Source organism: Halichoerus grypus, chromosome X (genome assembly GCF_964656455.1).
Source record: "Halichoerus grypus chromosome X, mHalGry1.hap1.1, whole genome shotgun sequence".
NCBI classification, from domain to species: Eukaryota; Metazoa; Chordata; class Mammalia; order Carnivora; family Phocidae; genus Halichoerus; species Halichoerus grypus.
Window position 1 is genome coordinate 46,201,618 of NC_135727.1, and position 16,437 is coordinate 46,218,054.

General features: G+C 46.8%; 1 protein-coding gene across 1 annotated transcript; it reads right to left on the reverse strand.

Annotated features, from left to right (window-relative positions):
• Nucleotides 1–2,757: 2,757 nt before the first annotated feature.
• Nucleotides 2,758–12,068, reverse strand: LOC118546654 (nuclear RNA export factor 2-like). Its single transcript, XM_036109510.2, has 20 exons — nt 12,034–12,068; nt 11,648–11,801; nt 11,267–11,350; nt 11,048–11,152; nt 10,851–10,931; nt 10,661–10,730; nt 10,425–10,513; nt 10,197–10,304; nt 9,910–10,019; nt 8,222–8,258; nt 7,747–7,815; nt 7,606–7,661; nt 7,359–7,466; nt 7,180–7,238; nt 6,954–7,069; nt 6,819–6,861; nt 6,165–6,237; nt 5,427–5,609; nt 2,941–3,001; nt 2,758–2,802 (listed from the first exon to the last, which is right to left on the reverse strand). Exons 1-20 carry the CDS (start codon nt 12,066–12,068, stop codon nt 2,758–2,760), a joined length of 1,686 nt encoding a protein of 561 aa, XP_035965403.2.
• Between the last annotated feature and the right edge of the window lie 4,369 nt (nt 12,069–16,437).

A 16,437-nucleotide genomic window follows, 5' to 3' on the forward strand; every position in this document is an offset into this window, starting at 1 on the left:
TGGTTTGCTGGCAGAATTCCCTCTTCCTTCAGGGAGGTCAGTCTTTTCTCTGTTAGGCCTTCAACTGATTGGATGTGACCCACCCACATAATGAAGAGTAATCTGCTTTGCTCTAAGATTTAAATATTAATCTAATCCCAAACAATCCTCATAGAAATATCCAGAATAATGTTTGACCAAGTATCTGGGTACCACGGTCTACCTAAGTTGACACATAAAATTAACCATCACAGCTGGGATCCTGTTACAACTGCAAAATTTCAGACCCTGCCACAGACACTCTCCCCCGCAACCCCCAGAAATCATGCCATCCTACCATTACATTACTACCTTTCTTTGATGCAGGTTAGGGTGCTAAGAACAGCCAGACACCATTTCTCCCTGCTTTATTTTGGCAAGGGTGTGAGACACTGTTTATTCTTGTATGATCTAGGGCCAAGGCTTCTGCCCTTGGTTATGGTCACTGAAGGGGTGATGTGTTCACAGCCAGTGACTGACTTTCTCCAGCACAGGGGTTACAGGGTGGTAGAATCATAAGGAGCAGTGCTTGAAGAGAAATTCTGTGATCATTAAAGAAATGGCAAGTAGGATAAATAGAATCCATATTTAGAAAGATAAGCAGCAGTTATACACTAGAGTTAGGGGTGGAGTTTCCAGGCAGGGATCCTAGGGATAAGGGCCTCAGTTCAGAGCAAGATCTGGGACAAAGTGTTGGGAACAGAGTAAAATACTGGAGTCAGAGAGATTTTTAGGAAAGGCACAGAAGCTAGTTGGAGATAGAAAAAGCCATCATCAAGGCCACTCCTCCCGGAGTTCCTGCAGCTGCTTCTGGGGTTCCTTCCCCACAGAGGTTCCTGGGTCCTGATGGGATACGGGGAGGGGTCCACCACCCATCCCCAGTAGCAGCCTTTGTGAGAAGGGCATCTGGTTGGAGGTGTCCATAAACTTGATGCCTGTGTACCATGGGACCAAGGGAATTGGCAGAATTGGCAGGAGAATGAGTGACTGGAAGTCCATGGCATCTGAGCTAGCTAGGGAAGGAGGCCAAGGATGTGGAAACCTAATGATGTAGATGTAATGATGTAGAGAGAGGCAGTAAGGGGCCATGCAATGGGTTCCGTGGTCCCTGGCCATGAGGGAACTCAGCTCAGAGAGCCTAATCTGAGCCAGACACTGCAACTGCTCGCTAACATGGGAGACTGCCTCTATTCCTCACAATGCAGGCTCGGTTCTCTGGGTGACGAGGCTGAGACTTGTCTCTGACCACGGAGGCACTGCATGGAATAGCATGGAATTACTCCTTATGTAATGGCAATTATTCCTTCAGTTCATATTTCTAAGAAATTCACACACCCCCGTATGGATTCCTTGTGTAAATGTACATAAAGAACTGAAAAGTGGCGAGTGGTAGGAAATGACTTACGTGAGACCTGCCAATAGAGGCATAATTTGTAAACTGGTGGTACCTCACCAGTGCCATCATTTATATAGGATGGTAGTGAGAAACTTGGTACTGCTACTATTTTAATTTCGAGATTTATGCCTGTCAGGGACGCCTGGGTGGCTCAGTCGGTTAAGCGTCTGCCTTCGGCTCAGGTCATGATCCCAGGGTCCCGGGATCGAGCCTCGCGTCGGGCTCCCTGCTCCACGGGGAGCCTGCTTCTCCTTCTGCCTCTGCCTCTCTCTCTCTCTGTCTCTCATGAATAAATAAATAAAATCTTTAAAGAAAGAGAATTATGCCTGCTTGTGGTCTAAAGTCCAAACATTACAGAAGTGTGGAAAATAAATTGCACACGTGTCCCTTTCAACTCTTGCCTGCGATTCGGAACTGCCAATTGCTGATCACTGAGAAAGGTCCCACAGAACCGACCATAATGTGAGATTCCGTGCTATTGTTGTTTGTCTGGAAGTGAAACTAAGTGTCTGAACCCCCTCAAGCACATGGACACGGAGAACCCTTGTCAGCTCTCTGAGAAATGCACTGGGCAAACCGGCTGGCTCTCCCTCACTCTCAGGTGCTAAAGTGAGATCCCTCCCACAGTGCACCTTCAGAGAGGGGGAGGGGGCAGTACAGTGGCTGGATGAGAAGACAAACGCAAGCATGGTGAGAGGTGTGGGAGGGCCCATTTCCCATTCACTTGTGTGCAAGTCATGAAACTGTTGACAGTATGCCTTTGAATGCATTCAAATGATTAGGAATAAGAAGTAAATATGTGTGAGTCCTCATCTTCCTTCCTTCCACGGCCCTCACTAGCCGGTAGGCAGCCCTTGCAAAGCCCGTATTGTTCCAGGTCACATGCCTGCTTTTGCAGGCCTCCAGGTAGAGCATCTGACTGAGTCACACTGTTTCCAAAGGCCAATCCCTGGAAGCAGTGTGTGTACCTTCTCACCAGAACTTATTGACATACTACCTATGGAGTCAAGCCTGTGTACCTGCCGGGGACTGCCAGGGTGAATAACGTCGGGGAGAGGACAGGGCCTTTTAGGCCTGGACTCACTGGCTCATGGTTGGGGCAGGAGAAGAACGATCCAGGACACACAACACACAACGTGCAACATAACTCTTTATTATGAAAATAAACAGCAATCATGTGTGGGCAAAATACGTGGAACAACTGATCCTTCAGGTGGTTATGTTACCTGGCTTGCAAGGTAATTTTGATTTCTTGGTCAGCCAGGCCTCCATCCCCAGTCATGGGCATGGCCTTAGGTTGGAGAAAAGAGAAACAATGATGATGTGGACATCCAAGGCTTCTTTTAGGTGATTTGCTTGAAGGCCTCCTCTGGGATCTTGCCCTCATTCTGGAGGGAAGGAGTTGGGACATCAGAAGACCCAGATCCGGAGTCTCATTCCCAGGCCACCCAGCCCCCACCTTCTTGGCCTTCCTGAAGGCCCAGAAATGCCCATCTGTAGCCCGCTTAATGACTCCTAGACCTCACCTTGAGCATAGTGAAGACCTGACCAGCTCTGGTATAGTTCCACTCGTTGTCCTGAAGGCACCTGGAGTGGGAGAACAGGTGATCTCCATTAGTACCACAGTACAGACAGGCTGACCATGCGATGCTAAATCTGTGCCACTTTTTTTGCTGGGATGCATGTACCGGTATGAACACTATGTGCAATGATGAAGAAAGACCTAGTGAAAATGCCTATCACTGGCATTCATGGCCACTAGAATTCAAAACAGAAAATAAAGCTCTCCAAAAGAACAAGAGAACTTAATATACATTGATAAAGAAAGACGTTCAAGAAAATAAATGGAAAATTTAAGAGTACAAGTTTCTAGTCATTTTTATTGAGATATAATGCACATATCATTTTATTATTTTTTTATGCACATACCATTTTAAAGTGTGCAATTCAGTGTTTTCTTAGTATAGTCACAAGATTGCACAACCATCACCATTATCTAATTCCCATATAATTTTATCGCCTAAAAAAAAAAAACAAAACTCCTTAAACATTAGAGATGACTCCCTATTCCTCCCCTTTCCCCAGACCCTGGAAAACACTAATCTGCATTTGGTCCCTGTGGATTTGCCTATGCTGGGCATTTCGTATAAATGGAATCATACAATATGTGACCTTTTGAGGCTTGCTTCTTTCACTTAGCATGTTTTCAAGGTTCATCCACGGCATGGCATATATCAGAACTGTATTCTTTTTATGACTGAATAATATTCTACCATGTGGACGTACCAGATTTGTTTATCCATTCATCAGCTAAGGGACATTTGGGTTGTTTCCACTTTTTGGCTATTATGAATAATGCTGCTATGAACATTCCTGTACAAGTTTTAGAGTGAACATATGTTTTCCTTAGATACTTGGGCGTGGAATTACTGGGTCATAGGGTAACTCCAGGTTTAACATTTTGGGGAACTGCCAAAATGTTTTCCCCAACCACTGTTCCATTTTATATTCTCATCAATAATACATAAGAACTCCAATTGCTCCATATCTGCACCAACACTTGCTATCATTCATTTTATTGATTAAAGCCATCCCAGTGGGTGTGAAGTAGTAACTCATTGTGGGTTTAATCTGCATTTCCTTAATGACTAATGGTGCTGAGAAGTTTTAAATGTGCTCCTCGGTCCCTTGTATATCTTCTTTGGAGAAATGTCTATTCAGACCCCCCTTCCACTTTTTAAAATTGGGTTCTTTGTCCTTTTGCTGTTGAGCTGCAAGGGTTCTTCATATATTCTTGTCAGATATGTGATTTGCAAATATTTTCTCCCATTCCTTTGGCGGGATTTTCACTCTTTTGATAGTGTCCGTTGGTGCACAACAGCTTTTAATTTTGTTGAAGCCCAATTTATCTATTTTTCTTTGGTTGCTTGTGCTTTTGGTGTCAGATATAAGAAACACTTGCCTAATTAATGAAAACTTACACCTATGTTTTCTTCTAAGATTTTTATAGTTTTTGCTCTTAACCTTTAGATCTTTGATCCATTTATAGTCTATGTGTGTACATGATGTGAATCTGGGGTCAAAATTCATTGTTTTGCGTGTGGATATCCTGTTGTCCCCGTACCACTTGCTGAAAAGACTATTTCTTTCCCCAACAGATTTCTTTTCAGCACTCTCATTGACAATCAATTGGCCATAAATGTGAGGGTTTATTTGTGGACTCTCAATTCTACTCCATTGATTCATGCACTGTCCATATGCCAGCACCACATAGTCCTGATTACTGTACCTTTGTAGCAAGTTTTGAGATTAGGGAGTGTGAGTCCTCTAACTTTGTTCTTTTCTCTCGAGATAGTTTTGGTGCACTTACATATGAAGTTTAGGATAACCTTGTCAATTTTTGCAGAGAAGGATTCTGACAGGGATTGTGTTGAATCTGTAGATTGCTCTAGGTATTACTGCCATCTTAACAATATTAAGCCATTTAGCAATATTCCAACCCATGGAAATGGGATATCTTTCCATTTATTTAATTTTTTTCGACAATGTTGTATAGATTTCAGAGTATAGGATTTGTGCTTCTTTTGCTACATTTGTTTCCAAATATTTTACTACTTTGATGCTATTGTAAATGGGCTTGTTGTCTTAATTTCATTTTGGGACTGCTCATTGCAAGTACATAGAAATGCAAATGAGTTTTGTATATTGGTCTTTTATCCTGTAACCCTGCTGAGTTTATTAGTTCTAGTAGCTTTTTGGTGGGTTCTTTCAGATTTTCTATATATAAGACAATGTCATCGAGCATTATACTATTTTTTAAATCCTTCACATATATAATAGTATGATACCTTTTCCATGGGCCCACTTTCTTTCCTCTTTTTTTTTTTTTTTTGGAAGCAAACTATCCAAAATGTTATTTTTCCAAATTTCCTGTGAGTTTCTTTGATTCACGCTCCTCCACCCAAGTCGCTGTCCCAACTCACCCTTCTTCCCATGTACACCCAGCACTCACTTCTGAGACCACTCGAGTTTCATCCCAGACTGAGTGGAGAAAGCATGCACCATTTCCTGCTGCTCCTGGGAGAGGGTGGGCATGGAGCTGGAGGTCAGTGTAGGCTCTTGGTTGGAGAATGCACTCTGAGTCTCAGTGGGGGTGGCATCTCTCACAAACAGCTCATCATTCACGATGCATAGACTGAAGGGAAAATGGGCCCTCAGACAAGTGGATGAATGTACAACTCTACATCCCCAACAATGATCCTGCCCCCACGGCCACTCAGCAACCAGATTCCTTCCATACTTCTACTGTGCCTGCCCCCCTGCCCCCAGATTCCTTGGCCGGTGCCTCCACCCCTCCCACAGAGCCCACCTTTGCAGGGACTGTCTACCAGCCTCACTAGATGTGTACTTAACCTGCAACCCAGGGATGATTTTACACCCACATTTATCCCTTACAATAGCTCAAGGGAATGGACAGTCTAATCCCCATTTTCCAAGGAAGACAATGAGTCACAGAGAGGTCATGTGACTTAACCAAGATCACACACACCCAGTGAGTGCTGGGGTCAAGAAGAGAACCCAGTGCTCTAACTCCAGAGCCCACGTTCTTAACCACCAGACCGGACCGCTCCTTGGATCTACCTGTTGGCTTCCCACAATACTGAGAAAACCAAGATGTCTTCACCACCACGTTCCCACACCCCTGAGCCCAGGCTGGGACGAGCATTCCCACCTACAACATAGCACTCACCTGGAACTGCCGGCAGGGGTAACGATGAAGGTCCGGGTGAAGGCACGAACAGAACCCTGAGACATTCCCTCCACTTTAACAACAAACAACAATACCCCATTAGAGTTGCACATGCTTCACATGCCCACACAGTGTTCCCAGTCAGGGTCTGACTTGATACTCATGCTGAAGGGGACAATTGTTCACTGGGAGTCGGGGTGTCTGGTATGGGGATGGCAACAGTAGGAACAAAATGCTCCCAGTGACAGGGCCTCTACTATGTGACAGGTGGTGTGACAACCACTTCACAAGTTCATTTGATTCATTTTTCACAGCTGCCCGAGAGGTGGGTGTTATTAGCCCCATTTTGCAAACGAGGAAACTTAGAGGTTAAGTAACCACCCCAGGTAGTTCTCAGAATAAGGATCTGGGATGACAGCCATGAAACTCATTAGGGAAACAGACTGTGTCCCTAATGCCCAAGCTGTGTGGGGCAGACAGGCATAGACCCGGTTCAGACCAGGATGGTTTGGGGACAGAGTGGAGGCAGGAGAACACAGCAGGAATAGGAAGAGAAGGAAAGGGATCAGGGAAGCTGGGACAGTTCTGAGAGGGAGCCCAGCCAGCGGGGGGGAAGCCGTGGGGCATCTGGGGAGGGGCCCAATGCACACTCACCTTCCTTGAACACCCCGTTAACAGAGAAGCAGAGCATCTTCTCCTGAAAGGGAAGGGCCCAGGTGCTAAGTCACCTGAACTTCCTACCCACCCGCGGCTTTCTGGAGCTGCCCTTGGGAGGAAGCACGTGCTCACCGTCTGGAACCACATGTCCACCAAGAAGGAGCTGACATCGTGCTGTGTTTTGGGCAGCACACAGAGGGAGCCCACGACGTCACGTTTTGTGTGCTTCAGCGGCTGAACACACAGGGCTATGCGGGGAGGAGAAGCAAGCTCAGGTCAGGAGTTGCCACACCCTGGGCCCTATAATTACCCCTGCACACCCCCTTTCCCTGCCCAATCTTCCTCATCACACACGCACAGGGTTCCTTGGGCTTCTTCATATTCCTGCTTTCCTTGAAGTACTCGCACAAGCTGCTTCTAGCAGAGAAAGAGGAACAGAAGGTGGTGGTCTGGCCAGTGTGGGTATTTCCAGGAGCTTCCCTGTATCCACTGGGGAGCCACAGGGCCGAGGAGCAGAGTTTGAGCTTGGCTACTCACAGGGCTGGGTCCTCAGGGTTGAAGGGAATGGCCACGGAGAAGCAGGCCTCATCATGGTAGGCATCGAGGAGACCCTGACGGTCTCCAGAATCGTAGATCAAATAGTATCTGTGGGAGAGTAATGAGGACAGTCTATCTCTGTGGTCTGGACCTCAGATGAGATTTCCAGACCCAGTCAGCAGTCCTGAGCTTGGGTGGCCTCACCCACCCTAGCCAACCCCTTCCCCAGATTCCCAGGAGTACTTACTGCTGCAGGAATTGCAGGACTAGACTCTTCATTGCATCAGATCCTTTGTAACTTTCCTGGAATCAAAAGACATTTGAGATTATGTGGCTGATAAAGCCTCCCTTGTAATAGCCCAAATGTTGTTGATCAATTTTCCCTCACCTTGCAGGGCTTTATCAAGCAGGGTGTGTCATTATCAATGATAACTGGTGGTGATAACTCCTGGCCATCCTGGAGAAGGGAAGAAGAAGTCAGCAGTGGAGACCAGGGAGGTGGCCCTGGATGATCAGGGGAAAAGATGAGCCCAAGAGAGGGTGAGGGTCAGAGGTTAGGTATGAAAGGGCACTGGAAATTACATGGACAAGATTACAGTGGGTGTCTTCATCATGACATCCTGAAAGTATTTACTATCATAAGCAACTTTTGTCTGTGTGTGTGTGTGTGTGTGTGTGTGTGTGTGTGTGTGTGTGGATATTTTTCCAGAAAACATATTTATGTCTTTTTCAGGAGTCCTGGTCTCCTAAAATGGATAAGGGTCTGACACAAACCTGTAATCTAGGCAAGACCCAAAGGGCTTGAGGGCAGGTGTGGTGGTGATCAATGTTAGTAAGAGACAATGATGAATGTAGTCACTTACCAGGCGTAACAACTTAGGAAAACAATCCTTGACGGCACTGTCCCAAACCCAAAATAGAAAGAAGTGACTGTTAGGTCAGGGTTGCGAAGCCTCCCTCCTACCCTTTCCCTCCCTTCCCTCCCTCTCCTTTCCACTGGGTAGCTCCCCCATGGACTGCCCTGACTCCCTTCTTCAGTGCCACAAGAAGCAACATTTGGAACCCAGGCTCCAGGGCTGCCTTCCCCTTCCTGCCTCCCTTCCTTCCTCCAAGTCCCCACTGAAGACTCCAGAGAGAAGAGGGAATGGAGTGGGAGCCCAGCACTCTGCTACCTCCTTAGGGGTCCAGCATGCTGCAGGACCATGATACCCCCCAGGGATGGCCCAGGATGCTAGGGCAGGGAGGTGAGTGAGGCAAGGCCCAGGAGGCAGGGATGGAGAGGGAGGGGGATGAAGGCAGAAGAGGGAGTGAAGGTAGGAGGGGAGAGGTGGGAGACACATAGGGGAACCAGAGACAAAGGGGGAAAGAAGGCAGAGCAAAAGGAAGGGAAAGAAGCTCTACCATGGTGGTGGGGATCAGGAGGAAGAGAGAAGAAGGGGCAAATGGCTCCCCAGCTGCAGTCCTTTCCTTCATCTGCCCTAACTGGCCCTGGCACCCAAGGTAAGAATGGAAAACATGCAGGTGTTGGGCTGGGGGCCCATTGCATGCTGGTTGAAACTTTGTCACCTGTGTGAACTCAGTCTGAGCCGGGCATGGGAAATGAGGCAGCCACGGGGGCAGGAGACCTTCCCCAGAGGGAGTAGAGGGTCAAGCCCCAGGTCAGCATGGGGCTGAGGGTCTGTGGCCCCCTCTTATGATCACTGCCTTCCCTCCTGATGGCCCCTGTGCACCTGTGCCTGTCTCAGTCGGTTCCTTGCCTGAGCAATCATACCTGTGCTGGGCTACCCAGGCTTCTCTGAAGGACCAGTCAGGATGATGTGATGTGCAGAGGGAGGGGAGGGGGCAGTGCCTCTGAGAGGCCTGTCCTTCTGTCCTCTCAAGCATTTCTGCCATCTGACTCCATTCTTGCCTCAGGGAGCCCTCTGCTCGCTGGCAGTCACCCATTTCTAGCCCCTTGACTCAGGGAACCCTGGTTTCTCCCAAGGAGGGCCTTGCTCTTGGCATTGGGTCAGAGGAATGGCTGTCATGATGGCAGGCCTCCAGGACCTTGGCCCTCAGCATGGGGCAGGAAAGCCACCATGGCCGCCTGAGATTAGAGAGGGCAACCCTTTTGGAGCAAGGGCAGGAGGTCCCCTCTCAGAACAAGGGAGAGAATGTCCATCTCAGCAGGGAGTAGGAAAGCCTGTCTCAGCATGAGGCCCTGGGCTGGAGGACCCTTCTCAGTCCAGGGCACAAGCATCTGGCTCAAGGCTGGTCACTCCCGGTCCTGGGGAGGAGGAGGAGCCCTGCTTCTTGGAGCACACTCTTGGAGGGCATGCTAAAGAACTCTGAACGCAGAGAGGTGGAAACAGACCCCAGACCAGGAGAGCAGGTGAACAGTCAGAGGAAGGAAACTCCTTATAGGTGAGGGACACGGAGAGAGGAGAAGCTGGGGCCTATGGCCATTCTGGAGGACCAGGGTTGCAGCTTCCTGCATACATGCATTCTCAGGGACAGTTCAGGCTCCCGGGACCAAAGGTTCCCAGGACGTGTGAGAGGTGTTCACACTGACCTTATGTAGGTGGGCTGGTCTGGAAAGGTGTCACACAAGGGGTTCCCTTCTAGCCAAAGCTCTTCAAGATCCAGCCCTTTCATCTTGTTTAACTCCCTCACCAAGTTCAGCTGAGAAATATGGGGAAGAAAGTGGAAAGGAGTCCCAGGGAAAGAGAGACACATAGGCCCCTGCACCCCCAGCCCCCACGTTTCCACACAGGTACCTTCTCCTGCCTCCTGTCATCACTCTGATGAGCACTACCACTCACTGTCAACCCCAACTTTGATCTGGCTCCCTCTTCTCACCTCATTTTTGGAGAGGTTCAGGATCTTGACTGTGGGGACCATCTGTATAATGTCAGACAGGCCATCCAGCCCGTACAGTTTGTTGTTGCTCAAGTTCAAGGACAACAGCTGTTGGTGAAGAAGAGTTAGAGTGACAGTTACCATCTAGGGCCTCAGAGACAAATCTGTCCTCCACCCCATGAGTTCCACCCCCTACCATTAATAACAGCGCTGGGCCTAAGGCCTCACCTCGGGATAATTCTCTTCAATGATCTGCAAGGTGGCAGCCATGCAGTTTCTTCGATTCAGGATCATATCTATATCATGGCCCACCAAGTCTTCAGGAAGCCGAGAGGAGGCAATCAGAAGGCTGAGAGGGGTCCAGGGCCAGCACCAATCCCTCTCCACATCACCATCCCTCAGCCTCCCTCCCAGGCAGATCCCTGTGCCTTCACCTGCCCTAGAATTACTGCTGTCAAGGGTACCTGGGTCAAAGCGGAGACTCTGGAGGTCAAGAGCTTGCTGGGAGACGTCATAGCGTTTGTTCATGGTCAGCTGCAGAGAGGGATGGAGAAAGCCACTGGGAGGCTCTGATGGGGATAGGGAAATCAGGGGCTGGAGGAAGAAGAGGTGGGTGTGGGTGTGGGCACACAATGGACCTTGAGTCTGCATTACCTTTAGCTGCTCCATTTCTTCTGGCTCCAACTTATACCGCACAGAGTAGGGTACAGTAGAAGGATTGACAAAGATAGATATCTGCAAGAAGGAGACGTGGGGTCAGCACCAAGAACTTTCATTCCAAAGAAGATGACTAGCCCCTGCCCTGTCCTCCTGCCCCGGGACTAGGTAAAAGTAATGCCCTCAACACATACCTTCCGGTTCTCCTCGTCACAAATCTTGTAGCTGACATCCTTCAGTGTAGAGGCAGTGCCAACATCCTGGACAAAGAACCGAGCCTGGTTTCTCACATAGTGAAACTGCAGGAGGGGGAGGCAACAATAATTTTGGAGGATAGAGTCTTCCTACTCAGTGGGCTCCCCCCACCCCCACTTCCCTGTGCCCACTCATCTGGCTTCACCATCCTCTCTTACATCCACTGGAGTGAAGGGGACACTGCAATGGCTCTGGATTGAATTCATTAGCCATGTCTTATCATACTTTCTCCCATAGGGAATCTAAGGGTGAAGAGAAGGGATGGGAGTGAGGAGAGACAACATAGAATTAAAGAGGGAAAACAGACCCAACAGCGATCTTGTCTGACCTTCTACTGAGCTGTACAGGGCTTCGAAAGAAGGGACCACTGGCATTATTTCTTATTTTTTGTGCCAAACGTGGATTTCCTAGACCCTCCAATGGAATCTCCATTGGAAAGATCTCCTCCAAATAATTGACATAAGGATGTTTAATGTGGTCTTCCTTTTTATAAGGTTCCAGGATATTCTATCTAGTGCAGACCCTGCCAAGACACTCACAGTGATCTTGAACCAGCTCCCTGGGGTTCCATCTTGTGTGTTCTCCCCCATTTCTCTCCTCAGAGTTTTTCTATCTCTCCACACAGTAACATGGATATGGTCCTCATTTTGCCTTTTCACTCTCCTCTTGTAGCGCCAGGTGCTACAGGGAGTGCTGTGGAGGGGAAGTGGAGAGGAGGAGGGTCGCCATAAATGTTAAGAAAGTCTTCTTCTATACACCCTCACCTCTCTGTCACCAGGACAACAATTAGGATTGCTTAACCATTATTCCACTTCCGGCATTCTTCAGTTTTCCAGGGAGAGAACAAAAAGAAGACCAGGGAGAGTGAAAGAGTCACCTAGTCCCAGGGGGTGCTGCATGCAAACCAGTCTGCCTGGTCACTTACTGTCTTACTTGGGGGTCCTCCTGGACATCTCCCATCAGCACATTTCCATCATCCTCCTGGAAGTGTGAAGGCTGAGGCTCATATCCACCACGTTCATAACGACGGTTCCTCTTGCTAAAATTACCTCGGAAAGAACGCCAAAATTTCTTTCTTCCTTGAGGTGAGCTACCACCATCATTGTATTCTCAAAAAGGGGAACAAAAATACAAGTTTAAAGACACATCAGTGGTCCACTTACCGTGTACCACATCTTAGGCTAACACCACAGTAGGGCAAGCAAAGTGTCAACCTGCCCTAAGGGTCCAATCTCCCAAACCCTGGAAAGGAAACTCCTCTGCTTGTCCAGATAGGAGAGCCTTATTTGACAGATGGCACTATCAGGGTAGGAATCTTGGGGGAGGAGGAGGAGGAGAAAACTGTATTGAACCTTTTAAAGAATGAAGCAGATTTATTAAAAAAAAACAAAAACAAAACAGAGATGTGTGCATCCATGGATTAGACTGGAAACCAGCCATACACAGGGAAGACATCTGAATTGTACCTTCTCTCAGGCCTGTCTAAAAACCACACCAATACTAGGGAGGCAATCTCTCTCATGCTTCCCAAATACAATCAGCCACCAGACTGATCCCACTAACAATCAGCAAGCTGTACTTCCTTTGCTGGTGTAGTTCAAGCTTTAATGTCAGGTGGGACTGATGTAACAGCCTCCTAAGCTGCCCCCCTCCCTCCAGCCTTGCTGTCAACAATACTCAGTTTGAAATATGCAGAGTGAGCTTTCTGTTTGCCCAGCCTGAAATGCCTTTCAGCTGAGGGGACAACTCTTCCTAACCTCAGCTCCTCTATAACAAGGATCTGAATGACAAACCGGGATGATATGTCAACTAGCATTTCCAAGTGTGTAGGGATTCTTCTTTTTTCGTTCTATTATTGATTTCTAACATGGGTCCATTATGGTCAGAGAACGTGCTCTGTGTGATTTAAAATTCGCTGAGGTTTGTTTGATGGTCCAGGAGATGATCTAGCTTGATGAATATTAAAAGAAAAACCCGAGTATTAAAAGGAGGAATAACGGCCCGTGGTCAATGTATGGTGTATGGGGGCTTCAGAGTCATCTTTGAGAACTGACATTACTTCAGAAATCACGTTGTCAAGGGGGAAGTGTTAAAAGTGAGCCAGCTAACAGCCACAGCATTCCCCAGACCGACCAGGTGAGTTGGGTGCCTAAACAGGGCCAGAGGCCTCCCTCATCAAGGTGATTCAGACAGGAGCAATCTCAAGCATAACCTTGTTTTGGGAATCTCACAGGAGGGTGGGCATGAGATTAAAAAGCCAGAGAGACCACGCACACACATGTGTGTGCACACACGCATATCCACTTACTGAGGGGTTGCATCTCGGCACGATCCCTGTCTCACCGCCGTTCTGCCAAAATCAAAGGCAACAACAGGAGCATCAGAAATCAGCTGGTGCCTCTCACCCAGGCTGCCTGGGTTCCCCCTCAGTCTCTACCACAGTATTAACTGATCCTCCCGCTAAGAAACGGTCGTGAGTGTCCTTTATGACATCATGTGTGTTCACATGGTACTTCCTGTGTCGGTTTGGAATTCTGCCTGCATCATTGCTATGTCGTTGAGTACATGGCAATGGCATCCCTGCTATGGTAGGGAAAGAACAGGGTGAGAAGTAAAACACCACTTGCCCAGCAGCAACCAACATTAGCTCAGTGTTGGGCAGACTCACTAGAGTTCTTTGACCTCCTCACTAAAGTCCGAAAACAGGCTCACAGGCGTTAGGTACATTTCCCAGGATTTCTCAGCCAAGTCAGTGGAGGAATAGAAATTGTGTCCTCACCTATTGGTCCGCCTCCACATCCTAAGTGTTCCTCTAGCTAGTGTGCTTATTCTCCTTTAATGGTGGACTTTCAGGTTTCAAGGACAGATTTCTGTGAGCAGACCAGGGATGACGTTTTGTGAGCTGGAGTTAGTGACTCCTGCTTGGGTGGATCCAGGTGCCTTGGACCAAGTAGAGATATCGGTCTTGAACTAGATGAAGAAATCTGTTTCGATCACAGTGTTTGCAGATTAGGAGTTGCTTTGAGCTGGCAGTGTGTGGCATATAATGGGGCCTAATTAGTATTTGTTAAATGAATGTAGGCAATGTAGATTTGGGATCAACAAAGCCACTTTTGAGAATCCATACATTGCAACCATTTGTACCCACATCTACTTATTCCAGAAAAAATTGGGCTGCAGAACTGTCTCATAACCTGCTTGTAAAACTAGCATGTGTTGAATTTGTCTTTTGCAAAATTAGTATTTTTCACTAGCGTACAGTTAGAAATGGAGCTAATTACACCCCTCTTGATTAATGCTAAAACTACGGCTTTTCTGATCTGAGGAAGGGAGGCTTTTGCAAACTGGTGGCAGAAATGAGGAGAGGCCTTCCTTAAACCCAGCAGATATAGCTTCCTGGGTGTCTGGCATGTGTAGGAAGAATGTTCTGGACCTACATGCTTGTTTGTCGGTGCTCAGCTTTGTGACAGCCAGTATCGTACTTGTGTCAGAGGAAAGCAAGAGTGTGTGCATGAGCATGTGTGTGTGCATGGGCATGTGCTAATATTATCTGTTTTACATTTGTATAATTAGATTACAGATACATGTATTTCAAATCATGTTGGAAAGTACATTGCCACACAAAACTGGACCCTAATGTACATTTTCATTTCATGCAATATATGCTATATACACCCAATTTTTGCTTCTTGTTTTTAATATGCCCTTTATTTTATTTTATTTTTTTTACATCTTGGCATTTTAATATTTGAATTGATTTTCAAATTTAAAGTATTAGAATTCTCTATACAAGGTATTCCTAACGGCAGAGGCCAAATTACCCAGTGGAGCATGGCTTGGGATTTAGGGCAGTTCCAAGATTTGAGTCTGTGCTCCACAGCTTCCCAGAAGAAGCACATAAATATTTTAAGAGACAATTTCCTAAGGATATTTACACCAGTGTACTTCTCCACTAACAGTGCAGGAGAGTCTACTTCCCTACAGTATGCCTAACCATTCAAAAGTCATTCCTATGCTTTGACCCAGACATTTCACTTTTAAAATTTATCATACAAAATATTTTCTGCCAAAATATATACCTATAATTATATGGCTGTGTATTACAGGCTCTTTTCCCCCCCTTTTTTACCCCATTTTTATTGAGGTATAATCGATATATCGCACTGTGTATGTTTAAGGGATACAGTATAATGATTCTACTTACATAAATAATTACCACAATTACTTTAGTTAACGTCCATCATCTCATATAGATGCAAAAAGTAAAGTAAATGAAAAAGACATAAAAGATTTTTCCTTGTCATTAGAACTCTTAGGATTTACTCTCTTAACACCTTTCAAATATACCATAAAGCAGTATTAACTATGGTCATCATGTTGTACATCACATCCCTCACACTTATTTCTCTTATGACTGGAAGTTTGTACTTTTCTGAAAGTTTTCATTTTAATTCCAGTGTAGTTAACGTACAGTGTTATATTAGTTTCAGGTGTGCAATATAGTAATTCAACAGTTCCATACATCACCCAGTGCTCATCACGACACGTGCACTCCTTAATCCCCATTACTTATTTCACCCATCCCCCGCCTACACACCTCCCCTCTGGTAACCATCAGGTTGTTCTCCATAGTTAAGGGTCTGTTCCTTTCTCTCTCTCTCTCTCTCTCTCTCTCTCTGTTTTGCTCTCTCTGTCTCTCCCTCTCATTGTTTCCTTTGCTTATTGCTTTTGTTTCCTAAATTCCACAAATAAGTGAAATCATATGGTATTTGTCTTTCTCTGACTGACTTATTTTGCTTAGCATTATACTCTCTAGCTCCATCCACGTCATTGCAAACGGCATGATTTCATTCTTCTTTACAGGCTCTGTGACAGAGAAAGACAATGGGACCCGAGAGTGGCTGATATTGACAGAAGAGGGGTAGAAATGATTGTCCCTTGAGTCAAGGATAGATGGGAAAGAAGGGGGCATGGGTACCTGACATACAGAGTAAAAAGGCCAAGGGATGGACGTATGGGCCAGAAAGATGAGGGTGATCATTGGGAAGAGAATGAAACACAAGTAGACAAAGCCTCTGAGGAACTGGATGCATCCTGGCGATACACACCCCACTGGAAACCTTCCTTTCTTTCCACGTATATCTTGTCTGTCTCTGTTACTTCATCTTCAGGTTGAACACCAGAGAAACAGTTCCCACACAGTCTGAGAAAGGAGAGACGGTATGGGGAACAGTGTGCAACAATGGGTCTCTTGGACAGAGGGCTGGATTTCAGGTCATGTTGGTCCCAGACACCACATCCATCATTGCCCACTGGACTTTGAGTCCTG